At 41.0% G+C, this 17,094-nt stretch overlaps 1 protein-coding gene across 1 annotated transcript; it reads left to right on the top strand.

Moving 5' to 3' along the window:
- Positions 1 to 8,131: 8,131 nt before the first annotated feature.
- LOC124252758 (carboxypeptidase A1-like) lies at positions 8,132 to 15,710 on the top strand. The gene is made up of 8 exons (XM_046686410.1): positions 8,132 to 8,347; positions 9,496 to 9,594; positions 9,902 to 10,006; positions 11,038 to 11,168; positions 11,982 to 12,088; positions 12,219 to 12,421; positions 14,971 to 15,055; positions 15,523 to 15,710. Exons 1-8 carry the CDS (start codon positions 8,132 to 8,134, stop codon positions 15,708 to 15,710), a joined length of 1,134 nt encoding a protein of 377 aa, XP_046542366.1.
- Positions 15,711 to 17,094: the final 1,384 nt, after the last annotated feature.

Below are 17,094 nucleotides of genomic sequence, written 5' to 3'. Positions count from 1 at the left end.
TTTTTTATAATACCAATTTCAACCCTATTTCACTGAATCCACATATTCTTAACCTCCTCATACTATTATCAGACATACAAGTTTCAGTTTAAACGTCATTCCTGTTGATTGAATAACCACTGTTTCAGTTCATGGTATTGAAGATAACAACTGTTACAGTTCATTGTATTGAACAACAATTTTAATGATCTGTAATGAATATATTTATATATTAACGGTTTATAAATACATAAGCTATTACACTAGTGTTGTAAAGCCATTTTTGGTCTACAAAGCCGTTTTGGACATGTAGCCGGTTTGGACATGTAGCCATTTTGAGTCAGAACCGTTTGCGAACCGGTTTGATAGACCCTTTTTGCGATCCAGTTTGACAGAACCGGTTTTAGGCAGGGGCTGTTGGCGCCAAGCTTGAATGCTCTTTGTTCACCGCCGTGTGCAGCCGGTATGTTGTGCTGTGCGTGTTTAGGTATTCTGGCGGTTTCATGACCGTTTAAAACAGCACAGTAGGTGTGGAATTTATGTGATGGATCATTCTCTATTCTAATTTGTGAGTATTTTTGCGTATGAACGTATTGTGTGAATAATGTTGTTGACGACAGTATCGTGAGTACACATGTTAACAATGCGAGTACATCTACGCACTAAAATTGGTTTTATACAAGCTTTAGTTTAGAAAAAAACGATGAATCTAGGGAAAGGTTCTGATTATGATTGGACTGTGTTTATTGTGTTGGGATTTAATGATTCGTGGCAAACGGGAGTCATGTCAACTTTCTATCGATCGTATCCTGTGTGTGTATCGGGCTGTGTTTATTCATGTGATTGTGTGTGAGTTTTAAAGTAGGCTCATGGCATATGTGAGTCATGTGTAATCAACTTTCTATAGGTTGTATTCTGTGTGGGCTGTATTTATTCATATGATTATGTGGGATTTTAAAGTAAGTTCATGGTGACTCGTTCTACATGGGATATTTTGGTGAGAAGCATGCTGTGAGTGATTTCGCGATGAGTTTCAACATTATACTCAGTTTTTGATCGGCGGGCATGGCTAGGAATTTGTTATGTGTTTAAATCTATATATTTATCATTTTTTTCAAAATGGCGGCGGGGGGACGCGATCTATGACCTGGTTTCTTCAATGGGCGTGAAGGCCGTCATGCTTCTCGGTTCATTGAACGTAGGGAGAGGCAATGTTATGGCAGAATGAACATGGCACACCTCACTCGGAGGCTGTGGCAAATTAAAAGAAAGTATTAACATGGACACTCGGTAACATGTATTTGAAGTTATTTTATTTTTCACTCCATTATACGCTTGTTTTCTTAATCTTCATGCTTGGGTGGGAGAGGGGATTCCCTTCCCGTAAACATAGCTTTGAATGGCTGTAGGTCGGACTTACGGGTGGGCAAATGAGTCATTCATTGTTGGAGTACAGTATGAATCAATCTGTTTCTTCACATGAATGGGTTACTTGTTCCAACCCCTCTAAACATCTAGATTTACCACCACTGTTTGCCTCAACAATGGATATGATGAACAGAGGTGAGTTGACTTCATGTACACTAGTCTTTATCCCCAACACTCGTTCAATCTGATGATGATGTAAATCTTAATCTGTGTTACGATGTATTCTGTGTTACAATGTAAGGACTGAAGGTAGGACGTTGTATGCATTTGAATTTCACATTTTTAATAGTTATAGTTAGTCAGACGGGAATTGATACTGCGATAATGGGCGCTCGCTTTGAGATTAAAGAGAAATACACTGGTAGTATAATGTGTAGTGACTCCATTGTATAATCCAAAGATGTTTTGTAATCCAGTGAGAAATATACACAATGTTTAATTACTCCAGAGATGTGTAGTTGAGAGGCTGATGAAAATATAAACCCAGTAGACAGTATAATCCAAGGTTGATTAGTAATCCAGTGCACACAGTATAATCCAATGAGAAATACACTGGTATATCCACAATGTGTAATCACTAGGTGTAGTGACTGAAACTGTGTATGGAGGGCTGTTCAGGGGGACCTTTTATTATTCTAAAAATAGACACACCAGATGTTCACACCATAGATCTAACTATAGACCTGAGACAAAGACTCATCATCTAAAAATAGACACACCAGATGTTCACACCATCTCACTATAGACCTGAGACAAAGACTGATGGTCTAAAAATAGACACACCAGGTGTTCACACCATAGATCTCACTATAGACCTGAGACAAAGACTGATGGTCTAAAAATAGACTCAAAACCATGTGTCTCATTATAAATTCAAAATGGACGACACAGGATTCCTTTTAAAAGTAGCATGGGGCCTTGAATGATGTATTATGAATAATATGCATTAACTGCGCCAGTCGATATTAACAACAATCCATAGCAGCAAGATTATCGAAGTTCACTATGGGAATTCGTCATGCATTATATCCATAGAAAATTATAATTATTGTTATTTGAAAATGCTATCCAATGACTCATTAGATTTTACCCCAAACATGGTAATCGCAATGGAAATTAATAAATGTAAAAAATCAGTCAACCAGGCGGAAAATCAGTCAATGTTCTCAAGAGCCCCCATTTAGGATCGTATACTATTCAACTACTATTTGCAAAGGAATTAACCATGAGCACGTAATACCAACGAACCGTACACTTGCTGAATTAATTTCATGTAACCTACTCTACATTATCCTTTGTGCAACATCACTTCACTATTGGCTTCCCAACAGCCCCTTTATCACTTATGTAAACAACCTATGTACATCATTCCCTACTGGCTGCCCATCAACATCCTTAATCTCTTATGTAGACAACCAGGTACATCTTCTTTACTGGCTTCCTACCAACCTACTTAATCCTGTGTTATCAACCTCTTCTATTGTATAAACAACTCATTTTCGCCGCATCCCTCATCTACTGTCCAAACATCTCATGTATATATCACTCAAAATTACTTCTCATGTATCACTTGCTTGACAACGACAGTAGAATCTATGTCGAAACGTCGCCTATACAGAATAAAGAAGTTGTATATCCATAAAAATAGTCCTCATTCTTCATCTACCCAACTTCTAACTGCCAATCAAAGAAGAGCCGTACTAAAGTAAAACAAATTGGTCCTGTTATGATATAATCTGGTTACGAGAGTGTCCACTGTCTATCTGGGGTTATTTTCTTACTATATTATACTCTATTTAAAGGTAGGGGATATTCAACACAAACGTTGTCAAAACTATTGATATTTTATTTGAGGAAAAAAAGTGTAACCGTGTAACGGGCCATCTAACTGAGATTTGCGTTAGTCGTTGAACGTCAGATGACTATAGATTTTGTTAGATGATGTTAGCGCCCTACTGTACATCACGTCATTAAATATGAAAAGTTCAACTTGACGTATTAATATCGCGTGCCTCTCTCATCTCCAATTTAAGAACAGTGTGCGAAATAGTTTCCAGATTATTTGCTAGCCAGTCGGGCAACCTATGCCTGAAAGTTACTAGCCCACAAAATATATCTCTAGTCCGAAATTTGAAAGTAGAAACTAAGCAGAAGATTACAAAAATGGATGAGAATAAGATATTGTCGGCATGACATTAAGAATGCTATTATGATGAACATATTATCAGGCCAGTCGAGAGAGTGATATATTTACAAAATTACCCCATCGAAATTCATTCAGCCAGTCGGGCCAGTGACTCTGGAGATTTACTGGCCCGACTGGGGTTTTAGTAGCCACGGGCTAGCGGGCCAGTGGCTATTTCGCACACCGTTTAAGAGGACGGTTTTGAGCACGGTTTAGTTAGGTTCTGTTGAAACAGTGTTTGCCCACTAGTTGTCGCCAATGGTCGACCAGATCGACGCTGTTCATGTTCCAACTTCCAACATAACATTTGCACGTAGTCGCATGTGAAAACAGGTTTAATTGAGTTTAAAACAATATCAGATCAACTTTCAGTTAAATTTTATCGGGGCGGTGGGGCAGCTAAGTGGTTAAAGCGTTCGCTCGTCACGCCGAAGACCCGAGTTCGATACCCCACATGGGTACAATGTGTGAAGCCAAATCCCCGTGGTATTGCTGGATATTGCTAAAAGCGGCGCAAAAGCTAAACTCACTCACTCTGATTTTATTATTCGAATGTACATATACACATTGACACGTTTCATTGTAAAATTCCGAATTTGGCCCGACCATATTCCACGTGCACAGGGTGTGAAACCCCTGCACGAAATTGACCTGTTTGCACGAAATTCATAACGCGCTGTGAATGGAATTGTCTTAGCGTTTTCTTTATCCATAATTATACAATCATAGAACTTGGTTCACAAATAATATCACCCAAATAGGGAAGACTTACTTTTGAGAGAGTGTTCCTAAAACCTGAGGTCACTAAGATTTCTTTATCTGCTAGACTTTAATGTACATACAGTCTCCAAGAGGAGGAAATAAAACTGCTGCTGCTGCTGAGGTGAGGATGAGCATGTGATGAAGATGATAATGATGGCAATGGTGATGATGGTGGTGATGATGATGATGATAATGATGGCAATGGTGATGATGGTGGTGATGATGATGGATGAAGGTTTTGTCACCCTGAGAAAGAGTAATCCCAAATATCACATGATGATAAGATGGATGGTGATGATGGTGATAATGATGGCAATGGTGATGATGGTGGTGATGATGGTGATGATGATGATGTAATGATGATTGATGGTGATGATGGTGGTGATGATGGATGATGATGATGGTGATGATGATGGTGATGATGATGGCAATGATGGATGATGATGATGGATGATGATGATGATGATGGCAATGGTGATGATGGTGGTGATGATGAATGATGATAATGATGGCAATGGTGATGATGATGATAATGATGGCAATGATGATGATGATAACGATGCAATGGGATGATGATGGTGGCGATGATGATGATGATGATGATAATGATGGCAATGGTGATGGTGGTGATGATGATGATGATGATGGCAATGGTGATGATGGTGGTGATGATGATGATAATGATGGCAATGGTGATGATGATGATGATGATGATGGCAATGATGATGATGGCAATGATAATGATGATGGTGATGATGATGATAATGATGGCAATGGTGATGATGGTGGTGATGATGATGATAATGATGGCAATGGTGATGATGGTGATGATGATGATGATAATGATGGCAATGGTGATGATGGTGGTGATGATGATGATAATGATGGCAATGGTGATGATGATGATGATGGCAATGGTGATGATGGTGGTGATGATGGTGGTGATTTTGTCACCCTGAGAAAGAGTAATCCCAAATATCACATGTTACAGAGGAGGAGGATGATGATGATGATGATGATGATGCTGATGATGATGAATGTCCCTACTCGTTGACTTTAAGATATCAAGACGTGTGTCACTAAACAATAAACTATATGATGTTTAATGTAGATAATTAAAATCAATAAGTATGAACTCCAGCACAGTGCGTGAGTCCCTGTGTGCCCGGTCCTTCATAATGAGTTTGTATATGATTAAAAAAGTGCTATGTGGTCACACATCTGAATAATTGTACATTGTCTGAAAACAGTTGGATACAGAATTCTGATTATTTATAAAATTGCATATCTCAAGCTGTTTGTTACATTAAATATCTCACAGTTGTTAAGCATAACAAACACGACACACAAATCTTTACATCCCATATTGTCCTCAGAACTACCTGCATATAAAATCAAAGGTTAGCCAATACTACAGTCAGGGACCCACTCACGACAAACGTGGTGATGTTTTTTGCTGTTGCTTGTCACTAGCCTAGCAGCGGCTAAACAACATGGCTACGCCGGGTAAGGTTAACGTGTGCGTGCGTGCGTGCGTGCGTGCGTGCGTGCGTGTGTGTGTGTTTGTGTGTGCACATCCATGTCACTTTCAGCCATATGAAGAAGGAATGAATATAATCCAGCCTGGATCAGACAATCAAGTGATTGATATTATGAATATAATTGCAGGCTGTCAGCCGAACCTCACCGCCGCATCGACACATGTCCTACTCAATCACTGTAGCTATCCGCTCTACCCGAAATGTATTCGTACATTTGAAGCAATAGTCTAAAAGTATATATTGTTCCATCCCTCCTCTGACACCAAATCGCCGCGAATAGCTGCAACATGGCGATGCGACAATTACTGAGTGGAAACTAGAAGAATATCTCTTTGCAAGTAGGTTTTATATTTGGGGTGTACGTTATGTAAAGGTTACAGTTTGAAAGAGGTTCCCAGAAATAGATAATGCTGTTCTCACACCGACAGTGTTTCGGAGCAGAGTGGATTAAACGTTCTGGGCCTCTTATGTTTTTGGTGATGTATTCCTTTGGCTTCGGTTTGGTTGAAAACATGTTTTGGGGAATAGTGTTGTGTTTGTGTTTATGTATTGATATTGAAAATCAACATAGTTTTGGTAGGCTAGAACAATCTCTCAGCTCGTGCTTTATTATTCGAAACAAGAATCTTTCAGCTTTTTTTGCTTGACTGTGTTAAACATGTTGATGTGACCCTATTTAGTTTTTCTCTCGTACGATTCTGTTGCTCAAGCCATACTCTTAGGTTATGTAGAAGAAAATATGATATACCAAAGATACAATTTTGTATTTTACTACAAGCAGAAGCCGAGTACCAGTTTTGTCTCGAACGACCCTTTTAATCTGATCTTAGACAAGACATTCCTTCATAAATATTATAGTGAATCCATAACCCAGACACTTGCTCTGTTGTAACACGTCCTAACTAAAGGACCTTGCACAGGTATTCTTAGCCTCAGAGGGAGAGGGAGAGGGAGAGGGAGAGGGAGAGGGAGAGGGAGAGAGAGAGAGAGAGAGAGAGAGAGAGAGAGAGAGAGAGAGAGAGAGAGAGAGAGAGAGAGAGAGAGAGAGAGAGAGAGAGAGAGAGAGAGAGAGAGAGAGAGAGAGAGAGAGAGAGAGAGAGAGAGAGAGAGAGAGAGAGAGAGAGAGAGAGAGAGAGAGAGAGAGAGAGAGAGAGAGAGAGAGAGAAGTAGTTGCTACAAACAAAGTATACGTTGCAGTATAACAATTTCTGTATCCACTGCGCTCTACTCAATATAAGTTGTTGTTGAATTACTACGATTGTCACAAGTCTGTATAATATAACACTAACATGCATCAATGTGCTTTTAAAAAATATTTTTACATGCTTTGAAACCGTTACATGGGCCGATGTCCGTTTACGTTAATAAACAACATCAATCTAAGTTTGATCTTATGTTTTCATTGTTAATTATCATTTTTTCAAGGCATCAGCTGTTGCGAGTCACCCCCAAAAATATGCAAGAGTTTCACGTCGCCAGAGAGTTTCAGGAAATGCTTCAGAAGGAAGGGGTAGGGTGTTATGTATGTTATACATGTATTGTTCTTGTGCCGTGGCGCGGTGGGGTGGCCTACTGGTTAAAGTGTCCGCTCGTCACGCTGGAGACACGGGTTCGATTCCCCACATGGATACAATGTGTGAAGCCCACTTCTGGTGTACCCTGATATTGCTGGAATATTGCTAAAAGCGGCGTAAAACCATACTCACTCACTCACTCTTGTGACGTTAAGAACGTCATCCTGTTGGTGTGCAATCTGCTGAAAATAACTACGCAAGTTCATTCATCAAAAGTTGCTTTGAATTGCAACGAATAGCAGTTATTTGCCCATTAATATCAGAACGAAAAGAAAATGCTTCTGCCAAAGGCTCGAGATTAATTAGAAGAGCAGCGTGTCTGTTGAAGAACACTTGTACCAATGACGTGAGATCAAACTGAAAAAGTCTCATTTAAACAGCCATCGTCATTGTATTTTGGACAGTAAGGAACTAGACTAAGGCTTAGTCTCTGAATATAGATAATTTTGATAGTAACAAGCAAGCCCATTTATATTGAAAAGGAGCCCTAGGGAGACCAGAGATTCAGACCTGAGGAAATCTAGACTTGCTTTATTTAGGGCTTTAGCACTGCAGAGAGGGCTTGGCAGTAGGGAAATTAATGTGGTTCAGGGACTGTGAGACAGACTAGGAACGAAATTACGAAATAAGTTGTGAAAATAGTCCCCTGTATTTACAGATCGATGTATGGCGGTCAAGTTCCCGGACCTAACACATCTCTCGACTTCATCCTGCCACCCAACATGGCTGCATTGATGGACAGTCTCACTTTGACCTCAACCGTCCAGATCCCGGATGTTGAGAAGGCCGTCAATATGTCACTGTTCTCGAACGAACAGGCACGTCTTCAAAGTTCTGTAACGACCTTCAACTACGCCGTTTATCATCCCATGTCTGAGGTAGGACCATGCGTTGAGGTTTAAAGCCACTCAGAGCTAAATCATGGTGTGTGAAGATGTGGGATAAAGGCACGAAGCGATCAGAATGAAAATAGCTCTGGGCCTTGTAACGCAAAAACTGTGTACATGCGTACAGATTTGACCTTTCTCAAGACGTTAATAACTCACTACTCAAAACTAATCCTCTCGCTTCTAACATGCCACGTTTCAGATGAAGACTTTTGCTATAGAATTTTAAGAACATGTTAATACCACGGGAAAAGACTTCCACAAGGAAGAATATGTATTTTAGGTGTGGATTGGCAAGATGTTGAGTCAGACGTGTTGAAGGTCTGGACTTATTATAAGCAATAATGCAGTAAAGCAAATGACTCAAGGAATCGCCCTGACATACTCCTGTTCTTAATGATATGGGTTCTGAAGTCAGCAGCTGCCACTTAACACATGTCAGTACAAGTTCTTGTCTTAATAAAACAAGTTATCGCTCAGGGTACGGTGCATATGCATACCTTCCAGTAACCTCAAAATCGTAATACCGGTTCCGAATAATAATACTATTAAATAATATTACATGTGTTAAGATACGGTATTAAAACATCCAACCTGAAAATGCATAATACAGTACGAGTGTGACATGATTTAGGGATACTTTTGGTCCGTGTTGTTGAGCATCCTAAAAAAACTCAAACCATTTCTGACTTTTTCATAGTTTGCTGTGTTTACACACAATCTGCTGGCAAGATTTGACATGTTTCGTGTTTAGGTAACCCATTTTATGTTAAGACTTGCCTCATGCAAATGATTTGCATCATGTTAACCCAACTCATGGGCAGTGTCGTGTTATGTCTGTGCAGTTGAAATGTATTGGGTTCTTTATGCGTACCCGTGAAGGTCCGGGTTAGAATTGATCTTCAGTAACCCATGGTTGTCGTAAGAGGCGACTAACGGGATCGAGTGGTCAGGCTCGCTGACTTGGTTGACACATGTCATCGTATCCCAAATCCGTAGATCGATGCTCATGCTGCTGGTCACTGGATTGTCTGGTCCAGACTCAATTATTTACAGACCGCCGCCAAATAGCTGGAATATTTCTGAGTGCGGCGTAAAACTAAACTGACTCACTCTTAATGCGGGTTTTATTGCTTCAGATCTACCAGTGGATGTTAGACCAAGCTGCGTCTACTAAATACGTCACAATAATGGACATTGGATCAACTAATGGTGGGAATGACATCAAGGTTCTCAAGGTATGATATCACCAATCCCCATATATTTAATTGTCATGGGTTTATAGGTGATCCCAAGGTTCAGTGTTCAAACTATACTACTTTTCGAATCAAACTGGTCAAATTCCTTTTCTTCGCTGAAGATGAAGATCAAATGGGTTTTCATAATACTTTTCTTGATAAAGTAAAGTTCTTGCTTGATATTTTGGTTGTTTTTGTAGAAATGTTGGTGAAATGCCTGCTCGCTTCTACTCCAGAGTTGCACAGCAGTTAAAACTTTGTCGAAAGCATACACAACACATTAATCCTGTGTTTATTCCGTGTACAGATCTCCGTGTCACTTGCACCTAACAGACCGGCTGTGTTTTTAGAAGGGACGCTCCACGCCAGGGAGTGGATATCCCCAGCCAGCATCCTCTGGATGACCAACGAGGTATTATGATATCAAATGCATATACAGTACTGCTCACAACTAAATACCTTTCACCGACTGATATCAGCTGTATGTACATTACTGCTTCAAAATATGTACCTTTCACCGATTGATATCATATGTATACACAGTAGTGCTCATAACTAAGTCCCTTTCACTGATTGAAATCAGTTGTATGGACAATACTGCTCACAACTAGGTACCTTCAAAAAAAACCTTTGGCCGACTGGTATCACGCTTCTGTTCACAACTATGTACCTTTACGGATTCATAGCATGTGTATATACACTACTGCTTTGCAGAACAGTTTCAGAGTTACCTATACTTTTGGAATGAATACGGTATAATTACGAAACATAATGAGAAATGAGGATGTACATTTATGGAAATACTATGGTACGGACTGGCATCCATGCCGTCTAACTGGAATAAATGCTCTATGGATTGATTTCAAATCGGTTTTATTGTCAAATTCCTGCTTCATGCATTGACATTAATAAGATACGACTGCGGAATAAATGACGTGTGTGGATGGACATTAATGCTGTGAAAATGTTGGACGTTCGGCAATAATGTATTGGTCTATTTTCGTATGGTGCCGATTTGGTATCGCAGAGAAATCGTCCAAATACTAGTGAAGCACCTGTTAACAGCAGCCTACTGACTGAGTGCTTTAGTTTGTTTGTTGTTTTACGCCGCACTCAACAATATTCCAGCTATATAAATGCGGTCTGTAAATAATCGAGTCTGGGTTGCATCTTACGACAAGCCTGAGTTGCTGAAGACCTATTCTAACCCGGATCTTCAAGGGCCGGTTGATGTATGACTGAAGAGATAGTTTGCAGTTTCTTTTGACACAATCTCCCCTGTCATTTGCCAAATGATAGGCAGTCGCTTGTTACTGACCATGTAGCGCATTTGATAATCACAGCACGAAAAGCGGTGATTTCCGTCTGGTTGATTTATAACACACGGAAATCACACCTTTTTGTCCGGTGTTAAGAAACAAAATCGTTGGCTCTCTGTCTCAGCTTCTGCAGCGGTACGGTACTGACGCCGATGTGACAGCAATCCTTAACGAGTTCGACATCTACGTCATCCCCGTTGTTAACGTCGACGGATACATCTACAGCTGGCAGTCACCAGAAGTGAGTAAAATAGTGTAAGTACCGGGCGTCAGTAACGCCTTATGCTCGCGGATGAACTGCTTGACACGGCGGCCATTGTTCAAGCCGTCTCGTCCGTCTGTCTGGGCAAATCGTCATGGCACGCTAGAAAGCCAAAATCCATGGAGAGCGAAAATATTCATTTTGAGGAATCATTATTAAATCCAACAAAACATAGAACATGTAATGAGATGGACATTTTTAAATATGTTTTTTTTTATAAATTATTTATTGTCGTTATGCATAGCAATTTGTGTTTGGTGACGGACATAGTCACTCTTCAGTAACGATTTGCGATGGTATTTATAAACCTATCTCCGATTTTGTCTGTAGTAAAGTGGGTTCCTTCCAGAATCAGGTTGTGACCTTTTCACAACCTAGGTTTTGAAATGGTCGTTATTTTACCTGATATGAGGTTTTGAAATGACCATTATTTATGATTGACACAACTTTGTCTTGCTATCACTGATTGTAAAATATCACATTATTGAAAACTTCCAATATATAGTGGCGATAACTGGTTTCGAACCCGCAACCCATCGCTCTCTAGCTTGGCGGTTTTATCCACTAGGCTATGAAGGATAGCTGTGAAGAATGAGATTTCTTTGAGAGGCATTTTAGAAGTTGTAAAGGTGAAGGAAAATCAAGTTCTATGGATAGTCAACTTCTTTATTGCAATGAGTGCGACGTTTCGGTGTAGGTGCTAACACCGTTATCAAGGGCCTTCAGCCCTCGGGATTTGCTACCAAAACCTCGGAGTGTTTTATCCTTTTATCCTTTATCTTTAATCAGGTTTGATTTAATTCCAGACTCGACTTTGGAGGAAGAACAGAGACGACCCAAGAACAGCTGGAGAAAAATATTCAGGGTGCATTGGGAACTGACCTGAATCGCAACTTCAGGATACGTTGGTCAGGTAATATTCCCAACCATAGGGTATGAAACTCCCAAAAAATTCAGCCATATTCAGTAATATATATGTTACAATTTACAAATTGCCTGATTTTACACATTGACTGTAACATATATCTGGTATATTTTCATAGCATGGGACCCCGACAACGTGAACCCCTGTTCAGATACCTACAAGGGAAGTTTCAGTTTTTCTGAGCGTGAGACAAGGGCCTTGAAGTCGTTTGTGATGAGCATCAGCAACAGAGTGGCCTTCATCGACATCCATAGTTACGCCCAGCTATGGATGTACCCGTATGCTTATAAACAAGGCGTTACCCGCAACGACGCGGATTTTGTAAGTAATCTGCAGCATTTGTTTCATTGTAGAAAGCAGGAATCGGTGGTTACGTTGTTAGGTGAAGGGATGCACACTGAACACACTTCCATATGAGTTTGCTGCATACTATGGAAGGCTAATAGTGCCACCTTTGCGGCATATTTTTTCATCGAAATTTCTCCTCATTTCAAGTATTAACTTGGCGCGCCTAAATGTCTGCAAGGGTTGTATGATACTCATGCAGTTGAGAGTGAAAATACGATGTGCCGTTGCGATTAACATCCAGTGATCGAGGGAAAAACAAAACGCAGTTGAGCAACTGAGCTGGATATTGACACTATACAAATAACCAATATTAGTATATATTATTTATCCATTTATTCGAAATTCGATTTTTTTACTCTTTTCGCTTTTTCATTATTTTTCTATTTCTCTCGTAATTTCAAGTATTTTCTCGTTATTTCAAGTTTCCTTCACACCTAGAAAGTTCGATTATTTTCTCGTTGCTTCGATTAATTTCTCATCAAAGTAAAGTAAAATACTCGAAATTTCCATTTCTTGATCGGAAGTTGAAGTAACTACACATTAATCGATATGACGAGAAAATTCTTGAAATATCGAAAACTATAAACAAATAATTGAAACAACGAGAAATTCCGTTAAAAATATTGGCAATATATATTAGACACATAAAGAAACTGTGCATACAAAAATTTAAAATCTAAATTTATCAAACCTGTGTAGACACATAAGGATTTAAACTCAGAGATTAGTGATATGTATCCAACATGCATGCACGTGCCACGTTCCGTGATGTCAGTGGTTTCGTCCTTGAGACTGGCAAGACGTTGTTGCACGTGCAGTCCGGGAAAGAGAAACAGAGTAAATGAATTTCACACAATACTCTCACTTTGGAAAGCTCAACCCCTGCCCTTGCGATCGTTCAAAAAATTAAACGGCTATTGAAACGCATAGCATGCCAGGGCTCACGTCTGCACAACATCATGAGGCCATTGGGATGGTCCGTGGGGGAATGTCTCAACGACAAGTGGCTGCACATTTCCACTGCCACCGGAACCCCATTTCTGCACTGGTGAGACGCTACCAGAACACAAATGACGTCATCGATCGGCCACGTTCTGGACGTCCACGTGTAACAACGCCAAGACAGGACAGATGGATAAGGGTGACCCATCTTCGCCACAGGTTTCAGACTGCAGTGATGACTGCCCGGACCATCCCAGGACTTCGCCGTATCCACCCCAACACAGTTCGACAACGTTTACGTCATCACGGGATCAGACCACGACGTCACGCCATACGGCCTATCCTGACACAACGTCATCGACAAGCTCGCCGAATGTGGTGCGGAAATCATGTCCGCAGACCCTTGTTTTGGTGGAGAAATGTTGTTTTTACATATGAGTCCAGGTTTAACATTTCCCATAGTGATGGACGTCAACGTGTCTATAGACGCGTGGGAGAACGTTATGCACAGGCCTGTGTCTTGCTTTGGTGGTGGTTCCGTGATGATTTGGGGTAGAATAAAAGCACGCCAAAGAACTCCTTTGGTGATTGTTCAGGGCAACTTAACTGGTGTGGGCTACAGGGATCAGATTCTTCGACCTGTGGCAATTCCTTTTCTGCAACGTCATGGCCCTGGGTTAACATTCCAACAGGACAATGCCCGCCCTCATACGGCAACGGTTGCTATGGATTTCTTGCAACACCACAACGTTGACTTACTGCTTTGGCCTGCAAATTCACCGGATCTCTCCCCGATAGAACATGTTTGGGACGAGATGGATCGACGTCTACGCCGTCTTCCTCATCCGCCAGATAACGTCCTTGACCTTGCAACAGAACTTGAGAGAATCTGGCGTGACATCCCACAAGTCTTCCTTGCACGTTTGATAGGCTCTATGCGTCGTCGATGCACTGCTGTTCTCAATGACGATGGTGGACATACCCGTTATTGAGCTTGTGACATGGTCGTTTGACCCCTTTCCCGCGTGTGGACTCGTGACGACACTGTGATTGACTTTTCAGTTCAATTCTCCCGACTTGTTATGGTCTCATGATCCCTCCATTACAGTTAATATGTACCTTTGACATTGTTATCGTACTTATCAACTGGGATAATATTTTGACAATGCACAGTTTCTTTATGTGCCTAGTATATTTCGTTGTATACAGTTCCATTTTCTTGTTTGATGGTTTGCCTGTACCGTGTCCAGGCTCGTGGGTTTTTACCAACATTTTTAGTCCTGATACCTGCATCGTTTATTTCCCACATTAAACTGATACCCCGTTAAAAAACTGGAATACTGTTCCCAACGACATTAAATCTAATTCACTCACTCTTGAATGAACCAAATTAATAAAGTCCTTATCTGGAAGTTAATTTCAAACAAGTTGTGTGAAGGATTTTACCTATCAATATAATTTGTTTTTACTGAAAAATGATGATTTTAAATAGTTTCCAAATTGTTCGGAATCGAGAGATAAAACAAGAGGTGTATAATGAATATTTGTAATGACCTAAAGTATTTGTTGTATGTTTACAGAGGGCATCTGCCCAAGCGGCAACTGCAGCCCTTACTGCAGTTCATGGAACTACCTACAAGTATGGGCCAATCGCAGAAGTTATATGTGAGCAATTCATGTTATCTACCATTTAATTTATGTAACAATGTGTAAGGTAGATTCAACTGCAGTTCATGGAACGGCCTACAAGTTTGGGCCAATCGCAGAAGATATGTGTGAGCAATTCAGAGCATCTAATTCTCTCCAATATAAACATGTTCCTGATGGAGATTCAGGCAAAATTGCCCAGAGTGAATGCATTGCCAACCGACTTCCACTGGGTGAACTCTGTACATTTAGAGGTCGTGACACCATCGGGAAGATCTGAAAACATTATTGGCCCTCAGGCTGAAAAACAGGCTGTTCCCTTGTCGAACACCTGGGTTCGATTCCCCATATGGGTACAATGTGTGAAGCCCATTTCTGGTGTCCCTGCCATGATATTGCTGGAATATTGCAAAAAGCGGCGTAAAACTATAACTCAGTCACTTACCCTATTCAAATGGATGAAGCACGTGTATTAATATTTTCAGACCAAGTGACAGGCAGCATATGTGACTACATGTACAAGAAAGCCAGAATCAAATACTCCGTGTCTCTGGAACTCAGGGACAAGGGGCAGTATGGGTTTCTCCTCCCAGCCGAACAAATCATTCCCACTGGGGAGGAGACGTTGGCGGGGATCTTGGCCTTCCTTGACTACGTCCGCAACAACCCATGATACAGCTGGCACCAAATAAGGATCAGTGTTGCTGTCAATAAAATTGTGCCTTGTTCTTTCTCGTTATTTCCTTGAGTGAGTGAGTGAGTTTAGTTTTACGCCGCACTCAGCAATATTCCAGCTATATGGCGGTGGTCTGTAAATAATCGAGTCTGGACCAGACAATTTAGTGATCAACAGCATGAGCATTGATCTGCACAATTGGGAACCGATGACATGTGTCAACCAAGTCGGCGAGGCTGACCACCCGATCCCGTTAGTCGCCTCTTACGACAAGCATGGGTTACTGAAGAACAATTCTAACCCGGACCTTCACGGGTTATTTCCTTGAGATTATAGACTTAATGAAAGAGCATGACTGTTTAATACCAAGGAGAAGTAAATCCGATAAATCCATACCAATTCTTCAATAATTGTAAGCAATCTTGAATGTGATTGTAGGATTCGGGATATGTCATAAACATGTGTTCATAAGTCAAAAGCATATAGTGATGATACCAGGTGTTCACGGAAAGGTATAGTAATGACACCAGGTGTTCGCGGAAAGGTGAGCGTATCCTGTACCACCTGTTGCACCCGTCACAAATACATGCAAAGGCAAGTCAGAATTCACCAGATGAAACACGGGAGCATATGTTGCAGGCGAAAGAGAGAGAACGGCCTTTCTATTTGTATTATGAGCTCTGCTGTGCGCTTCATAAACTGAGGGGCAGAAGAAACGTCCCCGATCATTTTTTTATCATAAAATGATACAAACACGTGCAATTCAATGTTGAAATGTTTTATATAATTGTTGAACATATTATGCAGACTGTCATTACAGAACAATTGAAACAATTTGCTGTAAGTAGAGTTTTTGTGACGTTTTTCACAGGAGGTTCAAATGTCCGGGTTTCGATCATGACAACACATGCACATCAGTATTGACAGAGTGTCTTTGAGTGTCCAACTCCTCAGTAGCGAGTGTGTCCACCTCTTGCAGCGATACATGCTGCCACACGACGTCGTGCAGAGTGCACAAGACGTCTGATCACGTGATCTGGGATGCGACGCCATTCTTCCTGTAGAGCTTGAGCCAAAGCAACAACGTGCTGTGCGTTCGTTCCGACGTCTGTAGACTCGTACCCGACCATCAGCTTTGTTCAACTGGAAGCGGCTCTCGTCACTGAAGAGTACCCGGCGCCAGTTCCGCGGCTGCCACTGCCGAACTCTACGTGCCCAAGCCAAGCGACGACGTCGATGTTCACGCGTTAACGTCACGCCCCGGAATGGTCTGTAGGCTCTGATACCGAATCGGCGGAGTCGTCTGGATATGGTCCTTCTACTGACTGGATGGGTAAGGCTGGTTGTTGCTGATGACGTCACAGTCAGGAATCTGTTGCGC

Source organism: Haliotis rubra, unplaced genomic scaffold (assembly GCF_003918875.1).
Source record: "Haliotis rubra isolate DU_JTF1 unplaced genomic scaffold, ASM391887v1 Scf523, whole genome shotgun sequence".
Classification (NCBI taxonomy): Eukaryota; Metazoa; Mollusca; class Gastropoda; order Lepetellida; family Haliotidae; genus Haliotis; species Haliotis rubra.
This window is presented reverse-complemented; position numbering and strand designations above follow the sequence as displayed.

Coding starts and splice junctions, on each gene's coding strand:
- LOC124252758 (XM_046686410.1), top strand. CDS start 8,132: ATGTATGGCGGTCAAGTTCCCGGACCTAACACATCTCTCGACTTCATC. Junction 12,089..12,218: donor CTTCAGGATACGTTGGTCAG/GTAATATTCCCA, acceptor ATATTTTCATAG/CATGGGACCCCGACAACGTG. Junction 15,056..15,522: donor GCCAATCGCAGAAGTTATAT/GTGAGCAATTCA, acceptor TAATATTTTCAG/ACCAAGTGACAGGCAGCATA.